Source organism: Echinops telfairi, unplaced genomic scaffold, assembly GCF_000313985.2.
Source record: "Echinops telfairi isolate 266 unplaced genomic scaffold, ASM31398v2 ScPeMD7_23;HRSCAF=83, whole genome shotgun sequence".
Lineage (NCBI taxonomy): Eukaryota > Metazoa > Chordata > Mammalia > Afrosoricida > Tenrecidae > Echinops > Echinops telfairi.
The window spans coordinates 60,077,430-60,092,431 of NW_022103920.1; the positions used below are offsets into that span (position 1 = coordinate 60,077,430).

Here is a 15,002-nt window from a genome sequence, read left to right on the forward strand (position 1 = left end):
TCCTCTGGTCTAGCCAGACTTGCAAGATCGAATTCGAGTCATGGTAGTGGGAGCGGGGAGGAAACATTTAGAAAATAGAGGAAAGTTGTATTTCTCATCGTTGAACTTTTTTTTCTTAAGCGATCATAAAAGATAATTATGAAATTTATCACAATTTGATAAAAGTATGCCAAATTTTATCAGGATTAAAAGACAAGCAAAAATAACAAAGTTTATTACTATTTCATTTAAAATTTTATTTTCTGAGCTTACAAATGGATGATAACTTCCAAAATAGTAGCAATACAGAGTATCTAGTAATATTTTAATATTTCTAATTATTCCACAAACCAACTGTATGCTTTGCTTTCCATAAACAAATATAGTGGCGTAATGCAACAATCTCTACAACTCCAAGGTCAGTCCCTTGATATTTTTCTTATATATTTTGAGCATATAATAAAGCAGAAACAATTAATCTTCTTGAGCAATTTATTTCCATTCAGAACTTAGCAATTACTTAACGTCACATTGTTTTGTTGCAAACAATAACCAAACAGCCCATAGTAAGTAGCTGAAGTCATAAAACAATTATAAATCAAGCCATTGGGATTTATAAAGTTAATATAAAACAGTAATTATACTGGTAACATTTATATTTGGCTTTATGAGAAATCTGTCGCAATAACAAGTTTTATTAAACAATGACGTTTTGGACAGTCAGGAAGCAGAAGCTACATCATGAGAAATTGTTACAGAGATTGTAGGTAACACATAAAGAAGGGGAGGGAGAACATCATCACAGCTGGCGAGACTTCAGGGAGTTACTGGTCCTCTATCACCAATTGTTCTGCATCATCAGAGCAGAGCACTGGGTTCGCCAAACATTGTGCTCATGTCCCACTAAAAAGTTCTTTTCATGGAACTTTAGCCCAATTCATGGTCATAACAGACTATTATATTGCTACCCACTGTGATGTTAGACAAACAATAGGGGAGAAAAATAGAGTCAACCTGACTCCAAGCCATCACCATGCCCCTGAAAATAGGAGCAAAACAGAGTCATTAAGAAATGGTACTCAAAGAGCACTAATGTGATTGATAAAACAAGGTCGGAGCCCTGAATTCATCAATGGAAAAAGTCATACTTGAAAATGAGAGATGTCTTGATGCTGATTTTTATCAAAGTGGTGTTCCACGAAGCCCAAAGTTGGGACAATTCCAAATTCACACTTAAATATATCACCTGAGTTTAATAATCCAATAAATGACAAAGAAGACAAAGAGTGAAAATAGCATCATATAGCACAACAGCCTGGTTTGGCTCCCTCTGGATATAATCTTCAGTTTCCCCATAGTCTTACCCAGAAACCCAGTTGTTGAGTCAAACTGTGAATCCTATGAGGGGGGAATGAAATTAAGAAGTTAGATACTAATATTTTACGTACACAAAAAAAACCCCAAACCAACTTGCTGCCATAGACTCACTGCTGACTCATAGTGACCCCCTGTGGTTTTCCAAGACAGTAACTGTTGAGAGGAACTAAAGGCCGTCTTTGTCCTACAGAGTTACAGGTGGTTTTGAACTGCCAACCATGCAAATCGTAGCCCAAGTTGTAATCACTACACATGCTCAAATAATCTCAGGCTGTTCTAATAACGGAGCACTCTGTTGTTAAAGTACCTAAACTGACAATGTTTTTATCAATTCAGGAGCTTGTTTATAACTTTGACTAATCAGTTTGATTATTCCATGCAAAAGTACAGCAGTTCTCTTAATGAATTAAAAAGCTTTCTTGTTATCCAATAAACATTTTTTGTAAGCTTCACAGAGTAATTAAAAAATTCAAACCAATTTGAAGTTTATTCCAATTAGGTGGATTAAGAACATTAATAATAAAGCTAGGTAGTTTTTCCACTCTCAGACTGACCTTACCCCACATTTAGTCTGGTTTGATTCCACAAGGTCCCATCGTCAGTTGCTTTTGAGTAAAATAGTTGTATTTATCCAACACTCAGTATGGTTAGCAGTGGAATGTACTTTTAGTTTAAGATGCTCTGACTTCAGTGAATGCCTTTTAAGGACTGTAGCGCATTCTAAAAGGGAAAGGGTCTCATGCACTGGTAGTGCAGAACGCGATAGAGACTCAGTATGAATGGGGTAACTGGGAGGTAAGACATACAGCTGACCGGTAGCCAGCAAAGCACGGCTAAATAAACATTAGCGATATGCACAGCAAAAGCCCAGCTCATATAATTTAGATCTATGGTTCTTCACCCACAATATGTGTTTTCATTGTTCCTTCCCCACTCCCCCAAAATACTCACATCTATTTCACTTCACCTGAAATTCTGAGTCGGCAGTCTACCTAGAGTGATCCAGGCTATGTGCAAAAACTTCCCCAGGTGAGTCTAGTACAGAACATTGTTTTTTCAGTTTTGTTTTTTATTTGTGTGGTAGGGAGCTTATGGAATGTGGAAATGGTATATTTTTGAACAATTTTAAAAGCCCATGGTAAAACTGGGGATGGTCAAAGAAGTTTGCCAGAACAACAAACATACAAGGATGGGTCGTGGCTCTATGAAGACAGACTTGTTCAGGTAATCCACGGTATTCAATATTCTTCACCAGCACCACAATTCGACATCGATTCTTCTTCTACCTTTCCCATGCATATGAGGCAACTGAAATGCCCTGGCTTGAGTGAGGTACGCCTCCGTGCTCAGAGTGACACGGGTGCTCTGTGACATTTGAAGCGGATTTGCCCAGGGCAATGTGCCATTTGAGTTCTTGACTGCTGCTTCCATCAGCTCTGACTGTCGCTTTGGATCCAAGTAAAACAAACTCCACTCTTTTCTCTATCATGCTGTTGTATACGGGTCCAGCTGTGAGGGCTTTCGATGTTTTTAACATTTTGGTTTTTATTTTTTTTACATTCGGGTTTAATTCATATTGAATGTTGCAGTGTTTGATCTTCATCGGCAGGTGCTTCCTGTTCTCTTTGCTTTGTCAGTAACCAAGGTCTGTCACCTCCATATCACAGGCTGTTAATGAGCCCTCCTTCAGTCCTGATGCCATACTCCTCTTCGCATCATCGAGCTCCTTGGATCATCTGCTCGGCGCACAGATGGCATAAGTACAGGGAAGGGATATAATTCTGGTGCACAACTCTCCTGATGGCAAACCACTCAGTATCCCTTGTTCTGTTTAAACAACTGCCCCTTGGTCTATGTACAGGTTCTGCATGAGCACAGTTAAGGATTATGAGCACAATTAAAGATTCTGGTTTCCGATTCTTTGCAATGTCATTGCAATGTTATTCAAATTGATTAGGTATAAATGGATGAGAATTTGACATATGGTCTGTAGGTATGCTTTCAATGTCATTTTCCTACAATTCTAATTAGGAGGACATCAATATTTAAGCCCAGGAAGGTAGAGTTCCGAATTCTCAGTTTAGGGTTTTAGTTTTAGACGCATTTCCGTCTTTGTCTACTAGACCGCAGTTTGAGTGACATCAACAAGGTTCTCGGGGACCAGCTATGTACGTCAGGGTATATCAAAAGGAGCACGTTAAAATAGTATCATTCCTGTTTCTAGCTAAATCTGAGACTAGCACCTCAAATTTCTTACTGTTGAAATCAAAATTCACTTACCATTTCAGCTAATAATGTATTATGATGTTTAACTTCCTGGCCTATTTCAATAGAAAGCTAAAAAAAAAAAGAAACAAAAAGAAAAATATACTTCTTATTACTCATATAGAGAGGCATTTCAATGATATAAAGCATATATTTCTTCTCAAATCACATTGTGTGCTAGAAATATAAGATATAATCCCTTCTAATATATTTCCAAGTGAATTTAAAAGAAAATAAATTTAGAACATTTATTCCCTCCCAATTGTAGACATTTTCTCACTGCTCTTAACTACGATTTCATCTTAATATTCAATTAAGTCTTACAGTTTTCTTATGTGTGGGTGGGTGGGGGGGGCTTCTGAAAGTTTGTGGTAAAATGGAATTAAGATAATGGAGCTTTTCCCACAAGTCCACACACACACTGTCTTCTGTTGTTTGCCCTGGTTCTCATGTCCTTGGATATTCCTTTCTGTCAGTATTTTATTCATGTTTATTTGTATTTTTCTTTCTCTTCTTTTAAAAGGTTTGTATGTATTATATAAGCAATCCAATTTCAGAGAAAAGTATTGAGTTTTCCAAATGAAATGTGACATAACTTTAAATATATGTCCAAATTGATCATTTCTATAGATTCCAAAAGTGGGACTTTTTTCCTTAAACTATGACAGTAAATTTTTTAACAAAATGTACAAGTTAGTTTAATCTACATCTGAAGTTATGCAGAAAGGTTGCTGAAAACAATACGAGTAGGTAATACCAGCTGCAACATTGTGAGACTGGCTCAGCATCAGACAGTATTGTTTCGCTGTGTTGTGTGAATGGGGTTGCTATAAATTTGAACTGACTCAAGGCACCTACCAACAATTTAAAGCAAAACCAATCGAATACTTCACATGACAATTTCATCAAAGCCTTCCCTTTAAGGTAGTTGAGTAACTATAGTCAGTTACTGAAAATCTGGACACATCATTAGAAATGTCATTCTTTAACTCTATTTTTAAATTTAATTGGATGAAAAGCATAGGAGATAATAATGACACAAAATGGCAGTAGAATTCTATAGGTGAGAACATGTAACTTCCCCCCGCAAACTTGACTGTCCAGAGATAAATAAGTAACTGGAAAGCTGAGAGTACAAGTCCATCAGGGTCCTACTACCCTGCCATTCAAGTAGTAAAGAAATGCTGCGAGAGTCAGTTATGAACATTTGAATTACATATAAGAAACATTTAATAAGTGTCTCCAAATGTTTTTTTCCAAAATATTAACACTATCCAACATTCTCTGTCCATGGGCCACCTTCTTATGATTTAATACAACTGTTGAAATAATTCAGTTTCAGAATGTAAGTCTCCCGGCTGAATATAACTCACTTCTCCTAAGACTATATTGAAATACCAGTTAAATTCAGCAGTATGTCATCTACTGAATGCCCTATCAAGTAAATAAGCATGTTTACCATAATGCAGAAGCAAACAAATACATTGCTAAAATCATCTTTTTGTAATTTCTTTATTCCATACATATTTACTATATTAATTAATTTCACTGATAAGAAATTTATGCTAGTATAGAGAATAAAAATTAACTGCAAATTCTATCATCTGGTAAAATTTTTTTATACATATAATTTCAATGCAAATCACTAGGCAGTAAGTGTAACAGCAAGTGATCTTATATTCATAAGAGAAAAAGGGATGTTTAGATTTTGAGCTTAGGGAAGAGAAGGGATGTGATGAAGACGGGTTTGTTTTTTTTAAGACGGGTAGGGTTTTAGCCAATGTAAGCAAGGATACAATAATTAAAGCAAAGGGATAGTGTGATCAAAGATATAAAGGGGCAAGTGACTAGTGTACACAGGATATGGGGGAGATTCAAATTTGTCTGGCAGAAAGAATATATTCACCCTGAGTGCAGATGACTGACAAAGTCTAAAGCGCTTGGGCCAAATATGGACTTTTTTTTATTAAACCATGGGAGCACACTGAAGACTTAGGGGAGTACAGTGACACAAGTTAAATAATACTACCCTAAACGAGAGCATTGTGGTGACATTGGGGAGTTCATTCCCAGACATGCAAACAACTAGGAACAGAGAGGGGTGAGTCTTCCTCAACAGCCCACCTAAGAAACTCAGGTGCCAAGAAACAGGAAAGGTGGAATAGAGACAAATCCCGTGAAGAATGCATTACAGGATTGAGGAGTTGAGCTACAAGCCTACCAGGCCCTCTGACGGAGAAAGAGGACAAAGACTGCAATCTCGGAAACCTCTATAAAGGGTCACTACGATTCTGAACTGAATCACTGATAATGGATAGGTGGTCAACCTATAAAGTATTTTAGATTTAAACAGAAAACATGGCTGATGTTAAAGAACAACAACAACAAAAAAGCACTAACTAAGGTACTATATCTTTCAGCCACATTTTCAAACCTTCAACCGAAATAATGTTCTCAAGTTTGAGTGTTTGGACCGTACCAAATTATAGTTATTTGGGTAATTAAATCACTTAGTATCATGCCACTACAACAATATTTTTTTTCCCAATAGTTATACTGTCATATCATTAACATAACAAATAATTCAATAATTCAGTCACATCAAGAAGAGGTGTACAAACATCACCACAATCAGTTTTAGAACATTTTCTCCATTCTTGTACTCGTTATTCACTCCCCATTTTCCCCAACCTCCCATGCCATACTCCAAGGATAATGGTATATTTTAAATAAGTGCTCTCTATATGTAACACAAGTCTATGATACCTGCTGTATACTCACCGATTTTATAGCAGTCACTTTGTTTCTCAGACTTTCCGTGAGTCTCTCATTCTCTTCTTCGCAGGCACTGTAACCACTGTTAGCGTAGCCAGAGTTCCCATAATTCCCAGGAGCGGCTCCTTCACCTGCAAGAGTCAGATTTCCAATCAGAGTTTTAGCAAAAACAGAAGTTATGCTGAAACTTTACTAGTTAGGAAAGAACCAGAAGAGACCCCTGGAGGGCGTTGTAGACCACGCATGCTTATCATATCTACACTTTACGTTAAAAATGAATAGATAGACGTAAGAATATTTTCTCTGTTGCCTTCTCTTAACCAAGAATACTGAGCTCATTCCAATATACATTGATTTCCCACAGACAATAAAACAGTCACTTACATAAGACCATGATCAGACAGCTTTTCCTAGTCAATGGAAGCATACATTCTTATATAAAATAAAAAAGGGGTAACATCAGCTTCCCCGCTGAAGAAGTCTGACTGTGAAAAGGGAGAACGCGGACAAGAGTGAGAGAAAGCCCAAAGCCAAAGGAGAGTCCTTTACCTGCACCTTGATCTAGGGGGCTTCAAAAAGTTCATGGAAAAAGACCATTATCTTTTAAATCCGTTTTTCCACATTTTTCCAGCCTTCCCTCTCCCCCACCACACCACTACCACCATAAGGGAGAGCTGAGTGAGGAAGAGGCAAAGAGAACGGAAAACAAGAAGTTGATGCTCTAGAAGAGGGGTGGAATACTTTGTACACATTATGAGCTAAGAAGTTAAAGAAGGGGTTATTAATCCAACAAATATTTGAATGCTTACCGTCAGATCCATTGTTCTACATTCTACTTTTAATAGACCTTATTTTCTAAGGGGCGATGTTTATAATTCAGTAGCCATAACCCTATTAATACACTTTCTGTTCATCAGGCAATAACGTAACAGAAGAGAAAGGATAATCTGTTAAAATGGTGATTGTTTAGAATAAATTTTACGATGGAGTACAGTGAGTAGGGCTACCCACGGTTACCAGGGCAATGGATACACACACCTAGCTGATGCCAAAAATCATAATGGAGTCAAGTCTCCTGGATCCAGAACTGCTAGCCCAGATTAGCAGATGAGAAGGTGGATGGCTCGATGGATCTAGAGATAGAAGAGTATATGTGGGAGCCATAGAACAAAGTCCCCAATCTTTTTGAGACTGCTTGCAAAAAGAATGGTTGAAGATGTGGACCATGGGGCCATGATTAGACCGGAATTGAAGCAGATCTGATAGTGAACTGAGCATGTGGAGATAAGGGTGTTAAGAAAAAGAATGTGTCTCAGTGAGATCCAACAGCAGGCAGAGGAACAGGAAGAGCTACAAGGGTCGAAGGAGGTCCTTGGTAGCTTGTAGATGAAGGAGGGTTGAGGCGAGAATAGGAAGTTATTTCACAAGGCACAGCACAAATTCACCTACTCTAAGAAGCAAAGCTGAGTACTTCCTTTGAATTCTTAAAGCTCTCAATGTATAGAAAATTTCTATTACATGCTGCTTTCACTAGAAGGGCAGACATTAAGGCCACTTCACTCATTAGTGTACATCCCCTCAAGCCTCCCCCACACTCTGTAACACATTTATTTACAATAAAATACAAGTAAACAAAAATCATTAAAGAATAGAATCTGGTCACTGCTATTAAAATTTTAATGGCCATGCCTTCTCAAGAATAGAATCGCATGCGTCTCCACGGACAGTATGTGTGCCCCGTTTCTATGCTCCCCATGCATAACGACCACAAAAATCACAGCAAAATGTGGAATGAGTACATTCCCAGCAGGCATAGTACCACTCTTTCTCTACTGCTGACACACTAGGCAGGAAGCTTTCCAAACATGTTACTACTGTAAAAGTCTAAGACATCATTAAAAGTATTCATCGGTTGTATTTAATTACCTAGCAGCTTCACCAGGGAATCTGTTTATAAATGAATGGTGATTTGCTTTCTATCCTTTGGTTTGCTCTTTTGGCCAAACTTTCTCGAAAATTTTAGAGCTCTTCCATACTGTTCTAGTCAAGAAAGATATCCTCCAGAGCTCTCTCTAAACACAGTTCTCCTAGCCAAGAGTTGATCTTCCCTCATTGCATCATTTATCCCAAGAATCAAAGAAATAAAAACAATGTGAAGCAAATAAAATGCCAGGAGCTGCTATTCCAAACTCAGCCACTTCTTTCTGCGTGAATTGTTGCTTTGACAAACTGTACAAAAGCCAGAGCGCCAGAGATAATCCTCAGCCTTTGTTAACTGAGATGAACAAATGCTTCCCTTCTTGGAAGTGTCTATCAATAACTGAACCAAATTATTTAGCTATTTGTGTAATATGTGTCAGCGTTAGCACTCAAATATTTATAAATCCATTACTTGGCCAAATTTTAAAAATGCAGGTTCATCTGCAGTAATACCAGGGAACTTCAGAAAGTTCTTGGAGAAATTCCATCATCTTTTAGTTCAATTTTGCCATAGACTTTTAAAGCCCCTCCTACTTTAAAAAGTAAAACACCCAACAGCTACTGCTGTCCGTTTCCAACTCACAGAGGCCCTGAAGGACAGGGAAGAGCTGTCCCAAAAGGTTTCCGAGGATGCAAACCTTTATGGAAGTAGAGCACCTGCTACGTTAGCAGCGAAGCACTTAGGATAGTATATGTTTCAAAAACAATTTTTTTCCTAGAGATTCCAATAGAGTTGTTTGGGGTTGGAGTCTAGGTACCAATACTTGGTTGACTTTAATGTGATTCTACTGTACAATCCAGGTTGAGTGCCACTGATGTAGTCCACTTCCTTTATTGTAATATGGCACACTACTGCATTAAGACATTGGAAGGGGGCTAGCCACTGATCAAGTCTGGACCCCTTTGCCTGTTATTCACAGGTTTTCACAATATGTCTTCATGTTCCATTCATCAATCAGTTTGGCCTACTTATAATCCCTGAAACACATCATTCCCATTCTGACAGACTCAAGAATATGAATGATGCTGAGGATGGAGGATGAGGCAACTGTTCCTTCTGCTTTACAGAGGTTTCATGTGGGTCTATGCTGACTTAACAGCAGTTAACAACCACACATTCTCTATTGGGGGGTGGCAGGGATCATGTTCTTATCTGGAACTTACCTTTCCCACCCTAAATTATTCAAGGTTCAATTGAAGTTCCTAAACCTTAACAAAAATCAGAGACATTCACCATCTCCAAGACTTCATATAGTATTTGACCATATATATAGCTGCTATTTTTTATACTTCATCTTAATGCATAGTCCCATTTCTTTGGTAGACTGGGACCTTGAGGGTGGGGATGGGGGAGGATGGAGGACACAAAGAGGGCCTGTTCAAGTATATAATAAATATCTGTGGTTATTAATGATACTAATCTTGCTCAGAAGTCATATTTTCTCTTTAATTTACCTGGAAAACTTTCTTTAGTACAAGTATTTACAAAAACTACATTATCATAATAATAAACTTTCTCATACTATAACTCATTAATTAATGTACAAGTTTATAGTCACTGGTAGCTTAAAGTCACTGGCAATTTTAGAAAAAATGTCCCTTTGTCTATCTAAGTACATAATGTACCTGACTGAGAAAGGTAACATCTTTTAAAACCACCTTATATACTTTGTCATTATATAGGAACGTTTCACAGGATTTTGTTTTTGCTTTTTGTATGGTTACTTTACTGAGAGCTTCAGAACCAGAAAAAGCTGCTTTAATAGATGTGCATTATAAAAACCACACCGAACCAAGTTCTTCATCACTGAAAGGCTTCCACTCATAGTCACCCTATAGGACGGAGTAGGTTTCCAAGCCTCTACTTGTTATAAAAGCAGAGCCACATCTTCCTTCTGCCCAGGGTCAGGTTTGTGCGTTTCATCTTTTGGTCAGCTGAGTGTGCCACCATGGCTCCTCTGGTAAATTATAATTCATTGCCATTATTGACTCACTGAGATCCTATAGAGTAGTGGTTCTCAACCTTCCTCATGCCGCTATCCTTTCATACAGGTCCTCATGTTGTGGTGACCTCCAACCATAAAATTATTTTCGTTGCTACTTATAACTGTAATTTTGCTACTGTTAGAATCAGGTGACCCCTGTGAAAGGGCCGTTCACTCCCTAATGGGGTCAAGACCCCCCAAGTTGCTGCTATAGAGAGTGTCTGAGACTAACTCTTTATGGCAGCCACAGCCTTATCTTACTCTCACAGAAGCCTGGTGGGTTTGAGATGTCAACCTGTGGCGGGCAGTCCACCAACTAGCCCACAGACCTGATAGGGCCCTTCTGGTGTATTAGAAAGGTCCACTGAAATCCCAGGTCCACGGCCCTAGCTTATTCCTGCTGCATGGTCTACCTGCTTCCTAAATCAGAAGGACATAAACAAATGCTCCTTCACTAAGCCTTCCCACACTGTGCTGACTTATGTGTAAACAGGTTCAGATGAATGCTCTGGGTAAAATGATCTTTGACCCTGCTAAACATACCAGGGCCTTTGACAGAACTGACACGTACATTTCACCTTTGTAACTCACTGCTACCTGACCAAAACAATAAATAAAAATAAAAAGACCTTTATTGGCGTGCTTTGCTAGCAAACCTCACTTTTTAAACTTCCCTTCTGACATTAAGGACTAAAGCCGTTCAGAAGGCACTGGAATCGAGCTTTGGGCAACTCAGTAGTCGACAACATCACACTCAGACAGTTACTAACACTCCAAGTCCGTGCCTGTAGTACGCTCTCGAACCTACCGTCTACACTGGATCGGACCTAAACTTGAGAAACCCTAAGATCTGGGGCAACTGGTGTTTCCACTTAGCACTCAGTCCAGGTGCCCCTTCACACATCCTGCTTTCTGGCCCATAGGTCAGTGTCACAGCCGGTCCGATTTCCTCGCGCGCCCCGCGCCCAGCATGGCCGGTTCTAGGCTTCCCCAGAACTCCGAATTTCGCCCCTCTTTCTTACCCAGGCCTGCACGCCTCATCCTGTCACAGGAAGGAGGAAAAGGCGGGAAGAGGGTAGGAAAGGAGAGGCCAGAAAACGGTCTGGATCAGCTCTTCGGCACCACTCGGGGTCTGGCAGAGAATCAACTTCTCCCGGAACGCCACGACATCAGTGGAGCCCAAACACTGCGCTGGGTGATGGCGTCACCCAAGTCCCGGGCACTTATTGGTGCTTTCGGAGGCGCCTGCTGCGGCATTCTGGGAAGTGTAGTTCCTCGCCGCCATAAGTGGTTTATGTCGGCGTGGGCGGGACCCGTCCCATCTTTCAGAATCTTCTTTCAGCGCGTAGGGCCCCTGACATTGCCACCTAGCTCTGCTGCTGCAGCACCGCGAGTGAATTGTTGACCTCCGTGTTGGCCTCATTCCCTTTCACTTCCAGATGTAGTTCAAAGTCAGAGGAAACTTTGTTCAAGTGTCTCATTTTACAAATAATCACCTGAGACCCACAGAAGGGAAGGGAATGAGGGACCATTCTCTAAAGTAGAAGGAAACTTGCCCCTGGGAGTCAGTCCTACTCAGCTTATAGTTAATAGGTCTTAGCCTTGAAGCTGTTTTCATAAAAAGTTTGGTATGTTACTAACTTGGGAAATAAGTATAATTCAATAGCGTGTTGGTAGAAAGAGGGTGTGAGTGGCGAAACAGGGAGGGTAAAGGGAGAATGGGTAGGAAAGAGGGAACCGATTACAAGGAACTGTGTGTGACCTCCTCCCTGGGGGAAAGACAACCGAAAAGTGGGTGAAGGGAGACATCGGACAGGGCAAGATATGACAAAATACCAATTTATAAACTATCAAGGGCTCATGAGGGAGTGGGGAGCGGGGAGAGAGGGGAAAAATGAGGACCTAATGCCGGGGGTTTAAGTGGAGAGAAAATGTTTTGAGAATGATGTACAAATGTGCTTTACACAATTGATGTGTGTATGGATTGCGATAACAGTTGTATGAGCCCCTAATAAAATGTTAAAAAAAAAAAAAAGAAAACCCCATTCTTTAAAAGCAATGGAATTGAATGAAGAGCGTAGCAAGGACAGTTATTATCACGTGTAAACGCGAACGGTTCAATAAACAATTGTGGCAAGTCTTCTCCTTCATATTTAAAATGGTATTCCATAATCAAAACATGTCTGAGTGTTAACAACTACAGCAGAAACAGCTAGAACGTTGACACTATGAAAAATATAGTAAAAAAAAAGAAAATATAGTCAGTGTCACCAGGTCATGGCTAGAAATGAATCAGAACACGCTGTGCACATTTTCAACAAAGATTAATTCTTAAAGAAGCCAGAAAACTTATTTTGTTTATGGAAGGCTTACTCATTTACATATAAAAGGTATTGCTGTGTTTGTAAGCCAACTGTTGTTTTCCAAAACGGGCCATGTAAATTATATAACACTGCCCTTTGGTAAACCAAAAAGAAAAATTATAAGTGCAACTGCAGTTAACAACGTATGCCAGTTGAGAAGGAATTACCATTTCTCTCTTTTTAAAAAAAATTAAATTGTACATGCCTATTGTTATTAATTGAAGGCCAATAGAGTTCTTGGAGTGTGGTAGAGTAAGATTTGGTAATACGGCTTGTCTGTCCAAGTCTCTATAATGCCCACCAAATGACTGAGTGGGACAATGCAAACAGGGTGCATGTAACACTAACCGAGGGTTTTAGTCAGTTTGTACCCCCTGGTTACAAGAAAAAGCCGTCTTTAAAACGGCAGCAGAGAGAGCAGCCCCAGGACCAGGGAAGCGCACTTTCAAGGTCTCCGTCTGAAGTGGCTGAGGCGCTGACTCCAGCTGCATCAGGGACTTTGGCAAGGAGCCTGAGCCGATCAGCTCGGAGACTATGGGGTAGCTTCTCAGCTGGTCCAAGGCTACCGAACTGTGGCACAGAGTGACCAGCCCTTCCAGGCCCTTGGACACAAAGGTTAAGGAACCGTGTGGCTGAGAGGCTGGGAACCAAAGAGAGGTTTGGTTTTTGACTGAGGAGACCAGTGACTGTATACCTACTGAATGGTGATCCTGACCTGTGATAACCTATTAAATTCCCTAAGAAACCCTCTTACTTGTGAGTATTGTCTGTGAGTTCTGGGTGGCCATTGCAACCTTTTGTTTGTTTGTTTGTTTGTTTGGGGGAATTATGGAACCAAGGCATTGATGTGGAGTGTGGAAAGATTGATGTTAGAATACCTAATGAAGGACGGAGAGCAGAGGCATGCCTGACGCTTGCCTGGTAGCAGTAAGGAAGCCAGAGGAGGGCAGATATGTCTACCTCCATGGCTGTTCATTTGCAAATAGCATCGAGAGAGATGGAGAGAGATTGATTTGGTTGTTAGCTCACCCAGCTTAGGCCCCACTCATGTTGACTGACTCCTGGGGATGCCACGCCCAACAGAAGGAAAGTGGTTGGTTTTCAGCCGTAGATGGCCAAGACTTCCATCTTCGCCCATCTACAAGTGGAAATTCTACTGAATGAGTTCAAATATTCAAGGATTTCATGGAAAAAATATTGCATGAATCATAAAAAGAAGATGAAAGGAAGATGCAGAATCACTGTACCAAAAAGAATTCATCAACAACTTACTATTTCAAGAGGTAGTATATGATCAAGAATCAATGATATTGAAAAAAGTTGTCCACATGGCACAAAGGACTAGCATAAACAAGCTCCAGTAATTGACCATATCAAAACCAAACTCATTGCCATCAAGTTGATACCAATTCACAGTGACCCTATAGGCCAGGGTCAGGTGAGTTTCTGAGACTAACTCTTTATGGGAGTAGAAAGCCTTCTCTTTCTTTCATGGAGTGGCTGGTGGTTTTGAACTGATGATCTTTCTGATTGCAGCCCAACATGTAATGCCTATGCCACCAGGACCCCTTCATCAACTGATAGAATAACAAAATAAATGTTTCAACAAGCTGATGAAGCACTGCAAACACTCACTTTTCTGTTAAACAAAAATTGGAAAACAGCTACCTAGCCAACAGACTGGAAGAGATCCATATTTGTGCCCATTACCCCCAACATTGACCCAATAGAATGTATAAATTATAAAACAATATTAATATCACATGCCATTAAAATTTTACTAAAGGTAATTCAACAATGGTCACAGCAGTACATCAATCAACAGGGAGCTACCACATATTCAATCTGCGTTCAGAAGAACAGGGAGCTACCACATATTCAATCTGCGTTCAGAAGAAGACCTGCGTTCAGAAGAAACACATGGCTAGAAACTCATGGCTGACCTCGTGTGTATCTTGGCTGAACGCAGAGAATACCAAGAAGATGTTTACATGTTTTCTGATTGACTCTGCAAAAGTTTTAGACTGTGAATCATAACAAACTATGGATAACATTGAGAAGAATGCGAGTTCCAGAACACGTTAGCGTGCTCATGTGGGACCTGTGCAGGAGCAAGAGGCAGTCATTCAAACGGAACAAGGTAATGCTGCCTTGTTTAAAATACAGGTGTGCATCAGGGTTACAACTTTCACCATACCTATTGAACCTGCATACTGAGCAAAGAATCAGAGAAGCTGTAGTATATGAAGAAGGACATGGCATCCAGGTTAGAGAATAT

The 15,002-nt window shown here is 39.8% G+C and overlaps 1 protein-coding gene across 1 annotated transcript; it reads right to left on the bottom strand.

Moving 5' to 3' along the window:
• Positions 1 to 185: 185 nt before the first annotated feature.
• Positions 186 to 11,509, bottom strand: BET1 (Bet1 golgi vesicular membrane trafficking protein). Its single transcript, XM_004702662.2, has 4 exons — positions 11,384 to 11,509; positions 6,403 to 6,527; positions 3,637 to 3,693; positions 186 to 1,377 (listed from the first exon to the last, which is right to left on the bottom strand). Exons 1-4 carry the CDS (start codon positions 11,400 to 11,402, stop codon positions 1,222 to 1,224), a joined length of 357 nt encoding a protein of 118 aa, XP_004702719.1. The 5' UTR covers positions 11,403 to 11,509; the 3' UTR covers positions 186 to 1,221.
• Positions 11,510 to 15,002: the final 3,493 nt, after the last annotated feature.